The sequence below is a fragment of the Nuphar pumila genome, chromosome 3 (genome assembly GCF_984573655.1).
Source record: "Nuphar pumila chromosome 3, dmNupPumi1.hap1.1, whole genome shotgun sequence".
Lineage (NCBI taxonomy): Eukaryota > Viridiplantae > Streptophyta > Magnoliopsida > Nymphaeales > Nymphaeaceae > Nuphar > Nuphar pumila.
Window position 1 is genome coordinate 1,090,422 of NC_143251.1, and position 9,836 is coordinate 1,100,257.

The window sequence follows — 9,836 nt, forward strand, 5'->3', positions numbered from 1 at the left end:
TGAGATAAAGAGTTTAAAAATTCGGATGTTTTCAGTTTAGTAGGTTAATATTTACTTTTGTTTTGTGTGCTCTTTATTCCAAAAAGATAAAAAAAAGAAAAAGTATACATACTACATGTGTGGGCTAACTAAACGGTAAGATCCATTCGTTCAATGGATTGGATCTTCTGTTTCGCAAGCCAACAATAAAGAATATATTGTATCCCCATTGATGTGCATTTTTATTTTATATTTCGTGATATTTTATTTTAGAAATACATGTAGATTAATTCATTTTCTTTTATTTTCATTCATCTTATATAAGATTCATTGTTGCATAGTTTAAAATCTACAGAATCTTAGTTTTAGACAAAGTCCAACTGTTATTTTATGTTTATTTGTTCATTGTTAAATCCCAAAAAAATTTATGTCAGTTGAGGTTATGCGTCAGTGATATTATTTCAAAAACCCAGGTTCTTTCGGGTTTTGAAACCCACCTAAACCGATCAAACCCTACATCGGGTTTTCTGCCTTTTTGAATCTTCAGTTTGCGCTTTAGCGGACAAGAACCTCCGGTACCACCCTCGTGGGAGATCCGGATTATTCTAAGAAAAACACAGTAGATTTATGATTAAATTTACTAATGATCTGGAAATTTTTAGGTTTTTTAAGTTAGTTTTGCTCTCTGTAAAAAAGTCAGATTTCTCAGACCTCTGGGAAAATATCGATTTTCTATTGTCAGGGTATAGACAGACCCTAATGCACCAAATCCACCCAATCTTTAGCCCGTATGCAAAAATGTTCAACACAAAAGTTGTTTATAACATGTTTTTACGTCATTTTCCAAAATTTGGGGATTTTTGAAACTGTTTCAATATTTTTTCCAAAATTTTATTTTCTGTCTGACAGATTTCAATATCCTAAAATTTCAGAGATTCGGGTCTCTGATAACAGCGTGCCCTTTTCCAAACCGTAACCCGAATCCCAGTTCTGTAAAAAGAAAAAATTTCCCTATGTTTGTCAGGGACATTTTCCCATAATTTTAGCCTTTTTCCCATCTTTTTACAATTTTTCTCACATTTTCTACCAAAATCTGTCTGTTTCTCCTAAATCCTAGAGTCGCCGGATTCCGACCCGACTTGCCGGAGTGGCACAGCTCCGACCATAGGTCAAAACTAGAAAGTGTAAAAGGCAAAAATCTTTTTTTAACTGTCCTCTATCACCCCACAAAATTTGGAAAAATTTTATGTAATTTTGATATCCTAAATCCCCTTTAGAATCAACATTTTAGGCATAAATCACAAAATTTAGGGTTTTTATTTGAATTTCCATATTTAAAAATACATAAAAATAGATTTTCGAGTTTCATTCTGTTTTTAGGGTTATTTTAGATGTCCATGCCAAATTTGGATTAATTCCAAGTTCATTTGCTCTATGTGTTAGTTTATCTTTAAATTCAGAAGCGAAAATCAGGCGAAAATCAAGTTAAAACTGATATTTTATGATATTTTTGCCATTTTAGGGTTTTATTCATATAAATAAGCATTTCATATCATATTAAGGTTAATTTCAATCTCATTTGCATTTCATATTTTTCAATTTTGCAAAATTTATTTTAGAATACCCTAGTTTCAAGGCCATAGTCTTGTTATAAGAGGTATTTTGGTCATTTTGACCTAAATTTCAAATTTTCAATTTTTAATTCCATAAATTTTCATGCATATCATCATATTTCATCATATTGTATTTGATTTATTTCATTTGATTTTCAAAATTTCAAAATTTATAAAATTTCTTTCACAAAACCCTGATTTCAAGGTCATCGGGGGCATTTTGGTCATTTTGACCCCAATTTCGAATTCTCAAGTTTATTTTCAAAATTTATTCATTATTTCTCATATTTATATCAAAGGGGGTATGATTCTGGGTTTATATCTGAATAATATCCGATAATTTCCAATATTTTTAAATAAATTCAGAAAACCTACATTTTTATGTTAACCTTGTTTTCTAGTTTTGCAGAAACATTCAAAAAGAAGGCTTAGTCACTTTATTTATTTATTTTACTCAATTCAATGTAAAATTCAATGTAATATTTGGAATAAGAGTTACTTTTCTGCTTAGAATAGGGATGCATTGCATATAGTTTAATTTATGCAAATTTCAATATGTGATGTATGATTCATGCATATTTATTTCAAATTCACTATGGTTTACACGAATAGCACGTGCACAAGCTCTTATGGAGTTTGTAAACTCGGTGGGATTTGTATTTATGGTTATAGTCAGAATAAGAAGAAAACTAAGATTTATGATCTTTATATTAGCCACATTCAACATACACTCTTGGGCTAACTTCAAAAATGCATTGCATTTCTCAAAGTTTTAAAAGGATTTCTCAATTCCTCAATGAAATTCCCTTTTCAAATTCATATTCATTCATTCATTCAAATTGCATTATTTTCAAATTCATTTTCCAATTTCAATTTCAGAAAAATCAATTTTCTCAAGGATTTCCTAAGTCTTTCTCAGGATTGAATTTTCTTAGAATCCTAAGTTTTCAAATGACATTTCGAAGCATTTTCCAAGTTCAAATCAATATTTTCCAATGTTTTAAAATTCTCAAATTTCAAAATCCCAAGTTTTCAGAAATCGATTTTCTTAAAAATCTAATTTTCCTGAGAATCCATTTTCCATTTCAAAAGTCATTTTCCAATGAACTTCCTGACTTTCTCAGAATTCTCAAATTCATTTCCTCAGAAAAGTAATCCAAAACTCAAAATTGATTTTTCAAAGTTCAAGTTTTCCTGAGAAATCACTTTCTAATGCAAATTTTTTATTTCCAATGAAATTCAATAATTTTCCCAGGAATTCCATTTTCAAGCATTTTACAGTCATTTTCCAATTGCATTTCAATTTTCCAAAGCAAACATCATGTTTTTTAAAACTTGCATTATTTTCAAAATTCCATAGCACGAGCCTGATTCTTTGTGCATTCTAGGAAGAATAGAGCATAATTTAGATATTTGAGTCAAGTTAGAGCACATAATTGATCCTTGGTTCAATTACCCCTGGTAAAGGCGCTAGGAACGGTTGAACCTCGTACCGACAGGCGAATCCCATTCCACAGAATTTTCCCGCTAATTTTTAAAACGGAGGCGAGTAATTTTCAAAACCAATTTTCAAAACTTTGGTCGAGTTTGACTCATGAAATTCGTTTCTCTCTCGCAAGAGAGGGGGGGAAATTTTGCGATGATAATAGGTCCTTATTCACAAGCTTCAAATTCAGGAGCACATTACTTTATTACTTTAGTTGGTGATTTTACTAAGGCTATTTGGACTTACTTAATGAAACACAAAAGTGAAACTTGTTTCTTAAAACTTTTATAATAATGGTAAAAAAACAGTATAATACTGGTGTTAAAAAAATAAGAACTGATAATGGCACAGAATTTTTTATAAATGAACTGAAATTTTTCCTCACTTTGCTTCTATACACCACAACAAAAGTGTGGTGGAAAGGAAGCATTGTCACATTCTTAATGTAGCACGATCATTAAGATTTCAAACTGAAATTCCATTAAAATTTTGGGATGAGTGTATATCAACTGCTACTTATCTAATCAATCGAACACCTACAGAATTATTACAAGGAATAACTCCTTATGAAAAGCTTTTTCATAAGAAATCAAATTACTCTCATCTAAAAGTCTTTGGTTGGCTTTGTTATGCTACCAATTTAACTCTAAGTTCAAAATTTGATTCAAGAGCCCACAAATGTGTCTTCCTAGGCTATTCTTCTAAACAAAAGGCCTATAAAGTTTATAATATTGAAACCAAAAGATCTATTCTAGTCGTGATGTTGTTTTCAATGAATGTATTTTTCCTTTTAAAAATACTAATCATATACTTCTTCATCATGTGTTTTTCCTTTACCTATTGATGATCATTCTAGAGAAGAATCTGACCATTGGATTGAAGAGTGTCAAATCCAGGTTCCATGTCTTTCAAAACATGTCTATGAACAATCTGTTTCAAATTTATAACCATATTCCAATCAAACTAGTTTCCAACTGAATACATAACAGAATTCCTTAACCAATGATCAATCCACTTCTGAGTTATCTAATAAAACCTTGAATCTTGAAACAGCCATTGTTCCTATTATACAACCAATTGACCAACTCAGAAGATCGCTTCAGAAGCCTAAACCTTCAATCTTGTTAAAAGAATTTTACTGTGGAAGTGCTGCACATAAATCATCAACTTCAACATCACTTAGAGGAGGTCATACAACAAGATATCCTTTAGGACAATATCTATCATTCTCAAAGTTTTCTCCTACACATAAAGCTTTTCTTCTGAATATATCTCAGCAGACAGAACCTACCTTCTTTCATGAAGCCTCACAGGATCCTAACTGGATTCAGGCGATGCAAGCTAAAATTGCAGCCTTGGAGACAAATGAGACCTGGACACTTGTCCATCCTCCATTAGATGTGACACCTATTGGTTGTCGATGGGTTTATCGCATCAAGTACAAGTCTAATGGTGAAATTAAGTGCTTTAAAGCGCGTTTGGTTGCAAAAGGATTTACCCATGTTGAAGGCATTGATTATCATGACACTTATGCACATGTTGCTAAACTTGTCACCGTGCATTGTCTTCTTGTTGTTGCTGCTAAGCAAAATTGGTTTCTTTATCATATGGATGTATATAATGCTTTCTTAAATGGTGATCCAGATGAAGATATCTGCATGCATTTGCCTCCTGGATATGGTGACAAGGATGAAACTCATGTATGTAAGCTTCGTAAATCTCTTTATGGCCTTAAGCAGGCACCTCGGAATTGGCTTGCTAAGTTCTCAACAACAATGGTAGCATATGGTTTTCAACAATCTAAAAGTGATTATTTACTATTTACATTAAAAAATACCACTTTGTTTATCGTTGTTCTAGTTTATGTTGATGATTTAATCATCGTTGGAAATGATGACCAGCAAATTCATATCTTTAAACAGTATTTGCATAGTAAGTTCAAAATGAAGGATCGGGGCCACATAAATATTTTCTTGGGATAGAAATGGCCAGATCTAAACATGGAATTTTTTTGTCTCAATGAAAGTATACTTGTGATATCTTAGACGAAGTTGGGTTGCTGAATGCCAAGCCGTCTGAAATTCCTATGGAACAAAGACTTAGCCTGTCGATAAATGATGGTGAACCTATGCATGATGCAAGTGTTTATCGGTGACTTATTGGACGAATGATTTATTTCACAATTACTCGTCCAGACATCATGTTTGCAGTGCATAATTTGAGCAGATTTATGCAACGCCCTTCATTGGTGCATTACAATGTAGCTCTGCGTCTTCTTCATTATCTCAAACAAAGTCTTGGGCAAGGTATTTTATTTCCAGCAGATAAAGGCTTTAAGCTAACAGCCTATAGTGATGTAGATTGGGCTGCTTGTAAAGATACTCGACGCTCAGTAGCAGGCTACTATATTTTTTGGGGAGGTGCATTAATTTCCTGGAAAACTAAAAAGCAAAGTATAGTTTCACGTTCTTCTGCTGAAGCTGAATATCGCGCTCTAGCAAATACTGCTTGTGAACTTGTTTGGCTCAAAGCTTTGCTTTCAAATTTACAGATTTCCACTTCTTCAGCTTTACTTCTGTATGACAACAAATCAGCCCTTCATATTTCAGCTAATCCTATTCTACATGAACGCACCAAGCATGTTGAGATTGACTGTCACCTGATGCGAGATCTTATTAAAAAATGGGTTGTTTCTACTCAGTATGTTCCTTCTCAGCTGCAGTTAGCTGATTTATTTACCAAACCTCTTGCTAAAGAATCATTTCTATTTCTCAAGTCCAAACTGGATATTTGCAATCTGCATGCTCCAGATTGAGGGGGGCATGTTAAAGTAAACAATAGAAGTAAGTTGATGATCAATATTTAAACAGTATAAATCAGAAAGAAAGTTAACAACTTGGTTTCAGTTACGTAGTTTCAAAGAGTTACACAGTTACACAGTTTCAAAGTTCTAACAGAAGTTGTTAATGGAACCTGTTGGAAGCTCTATGACAGTCGTTCATTTAATTATTTTGTATCTTTTTCTGTTATTAACACTTGTATAAATATCTATCGATTGAGAAGTCTGCATATTTTTCGTTGTTTTCTTGTCCATTACTCTGTTTTTTACTTTTCTTCACAAGATCGTCTTATCCATACACAGAGTTGCAGCCAACCTGCAGCCAGATCGATCGATATTGTGGGTGGAAATAAGGAAGGAAAAGAGGTATTTAATTTGGTAGGTGGTGAGGGTGTCGGGAGTGGAGGAGTCGGCATAGGATTTGCTGACTACGTCGACGGTGGTAGTCGAAACCTGGAACTGGCATCGGCAAATTAATGCCACACCAGTTCCACATTTTTCTGCATTTCCCTTCGTCCCAAACAGCTCGACACTCCCTTTCCAACTCCGACACCTCTTTTTTCACTCTGACAGTGAGATCCCCAACGGGCCCCAAGGCTAGCAGGAGTAACACCGCGATCCATGTCTGAGTGTCTGGAAAATACAACCACATGCATTCAGGCTAGCCGAACCGGGGGTAACACCGTGATCGATGTCTCTGTGTCTGGACAATACAACCAAACTAGAGATGCAGACAATTAATCAACCTCTTATTGGGCAATTATTATTGTTCGTTTCCGATATAATCTTGACTAGAGCATTCATCGGAATTTGTTTGCATGGATGGATCCACGTTTAAAGGGAAAAACATGCTGTACTGATTCATAGGAATTTGTTAGTATTGCTGCATGATTGAGGGTACGTACAATGCAGCTCCCCCAACCAACCATGGCTCACCAATTTTGCAATCTCATGTCCTTTGCGTCATGTTGCACAAGTAATTGGGGGCGCAAATGGATCTGTTTGGGTCGGATATTCGTTAATGTGGCTTCTGGAAGGGGATCCTTAAAATAAGATCCAAATGTGCATTGGGATCAGATATTACGTAATAAAACAAGGAACATTGTGGGCTCATTATGATAAAAAAAAAAGGTATGAGTGAGTGGCTGAGAGCATAAGGTGGGAGTGTTAAGTTTTAGGATTGTGTGCGCCCGTGTGTGGTGGATATTGAATATGTTCAACAACAACCTTCCCTGTATTGAACATTTTGAAATTGCAGACCCACGTGCTTCCCTAAGAAACCTGTAGGATAATTTGAACTCAGCGATCTTCCATAAAAGGTGATTTTCTTTGAAAGAATATGGTGGGAGAGCTTTGGTGGCAACAACCACTAGAAAAGAAACAAAACAAAAAAAAAATGCGAGCCATTGCATTTTGAATTCTGCGGGTCAATAGTTGAGGGAGAGAGGTCAAATATTAATTAAGTAGGGGGTGAAGTTCAAAAAAACTGCAAAACTTTTAAGATGTAGTGATTAGTAAGCAACCAAGCATGGAGCTTCAACTTCAAAGCCTTGATCTTGGCAAGTTACTAGTTGAACAACATGGGGAGCATTTTTTGGAATTAACACGGAAGAGGATGGAGTTTCGGTCTTGCTTTTAGTTCAAAACTCATCACCCTCGCACTATATAAACAAAATTGGGAGGGGCACAACATGCCAATAACTTTTCGACATTTCCAGACAGCCAAAAAGAGGGACATACGCAAAGCTTGCAGGGACACGCTAGACCTTTTCTTTTTTTTTTCAGCTTTATCTTTTTCTTTGTCCAAAACTAGGGAGCGGGCCCCAGCCATGAGTTGTTGACCTCTTTATTTTTGCAGGCTTTGCCGGGGCTGCGAAAGCGTCGTCTTCGTCAACTTTTAATTCGTTTAACCCAACCATTTTCTTGTTTTAAACTAAAAGCACGACCGAAACTTTCAACTACAATCTAATGAATCAATCAATAATGATCACAACACTTTGTTTTTTTTTTTATAACTCGACTGGCTCAACCTGTCATACTTATGGTTGTCCTGCTGCACCGTTAATGAAAATAGAACCTTGACTGGTCGTTTCGTTTAGCAGCCAAGCCCCAACTCCACTACGCCAACCCCTTTGGGGCATATTGGCAACACTTGATTCAATCAAACCAAAGAAGAAAAAAAAACACACACACCACCACTTCAAAAAAAATTCCCTCCATCCCATAAAACGCGTCTTACGTTCCTTTTCTTTTATCTCCTTCTTACAATAGGACATCGAGAGAGAGAGAGAGAGAGATGGAGAGAAGGTTCAAGCTTCGAGTCTCTCGACTCATCCCGTCCTTCTTCTCATGCCGTTCAAAGGAGGCGTCGTCGATGCTGGAGAGTCCCGTCCCCTTGTCACCCGCACCCAAGTTCTGCCTTTCTCCAGTGAACCGAAAAGTTTTGGACATGGACTTCCCCACTTTCACCAAAACCCCTTCTTCTTTCTCCCTCAAGCAACACGTCTCCAAGTCCGTCGGTAGCCACCTCAGACCCACCGGAAGAGCGAGGGGGAGGTCCCGCATCCACTCCATCCGCGACTTAGACCTCCTTGTGGAGGAAGATGACGGTTTCCGGTGGGGGAAGGAGGAGAAGTGGCACGTCGTCTCGCGCGGTGTCGACGATCAAATGGTTCGCCGGAAGATCTCCATCGCCCAGGACTCCGACGAAGGCTACGTCTGCCCTCCGACTTCTCCGGCGACCTCCTGCTTCATAATCCCGGAGAGGAGGGCGAGGAGCCTGCTTTCCAGGGGCAGGCAGAAGGTTTTCTTGAGAAGCCAGAGGCCCAGCAACTCGTCGGCCGACTCCGGCTGGTTCAGTAGCGAGGACGAGACCGAGACGCTCCTCTCCTCCGACTCGTCCGACTTCTTCCAGAACCATGTCCGGAGGAGGAAGCCCACCGTGGCCCGCCGTGGCGTCGTCCGTCGGGCCGACTCTCCGGCGAGGAAGTCGGAGTTCCGGCGTCCGTTGCCGTACGCGGTGGAGGGGAGGGTGAGGGAGAGCTTCGCGGTGGTGAAGCGGTCGAGGGATCCGTACAGGGACTTCATGGGGTCGATGATGGAGATGATCACGGAGAACCAGATGTTCGACGCCGCGGAACTGGAGCTGCTCCTGCACTGCTTCCTCTCCCTCAACGCTCCCCATCACCACGACGTCATCGTTCGGGTCTTCTCCGACATCTGGGACGCTCTCTTCTGTGATGCCGTCACCGGTATCCTAAGCCGCTAGCGGCTTCCTCACTATCTGTCTTGTTTAATAGGTAACACGATTTATATCCTGACCGGTGATATAATCTAATAATTTACGTTCATCTCTCTGCTTTCTTTAGCGATTTGATTCTTTTTCGAAAGTTAATCTTTTTTGTGCCCAAGTAAATTGAGGTTGGATCTTAGTGATATATGCCAACTTTTTTATTTTTTGGCTTTCATCTTTGTGTGTAACGAGAGGTAGGATCAGGGGCAATCACATTGTGTACGGCTGTAAGTAATGTCACTCAAAACCATTGTGTACGGTCACATGGAAAGCCCCCTCCCCTCCCCGGTGTTGTTCATGTCCAATTACCGCCGTGAACTGGTTTGGCCGTACATGCATCGGTATCCTTGGTCAAGTTCGGTGCTAAACGCTTCTCTCCGTCCATCTCCATGGATGCATGGCTTACAACGATAGGGTAGAGCGTTGCTTAATTGAGTGAGATGACGCTGTCTCGCATACGGAAATGAATAGAATAGAGGTGTTGGGTTGCGCCCGCAAATTCTGGGAAAAAGGCTGGCATTCCGTCGATGGGACAAGGCCTTATGATGTGATGGATCCATGGTATTGGGGGGTGAATGAATCATTTATCGGACCATGGCCTGCCTGCCTTCTACTCTATGTAAATAA

At 38.0% G+C, this 9,836-nt stretch overlaps 1 protein-coding gene across 1 annotated transcript; it reads left to right on the forward strand.

Annotated features, from left to right (window-relative positions):
• The first annotated feature begins 8,202 nt into the window (after nucleotides 1–8,202).
• LOC149841578 (transcription repressor OFP7-like) lies at nucleotides 8,203–9,329 on the forward strand. The gene has a single exon (XM_090001081.1). It carries the CDS (start codon nucleotides 8,214–8,216, stop codon nucleotides 9,183–9,185), a length of 972 nt encoding a protein of 323 aa, XP_089857207.1. The 5' UTR covers nucleotides 8,203–8,213; the 3' UTR covers nucleotides 9,186–9,329.
• Nucleotides 9,330–9,836: the final 507 nt, after the last annotated feature.

What these genes read in the sequence shown, in the direction of transcription:
- LOC149841578 (XM_090001081.1), top strand. Translation starts at nt 8,214, where the DNA reads ATGGAGAGAAGGTTCAAGCTTCGAGTCTCTCGACTCATCCCGTCCTTC.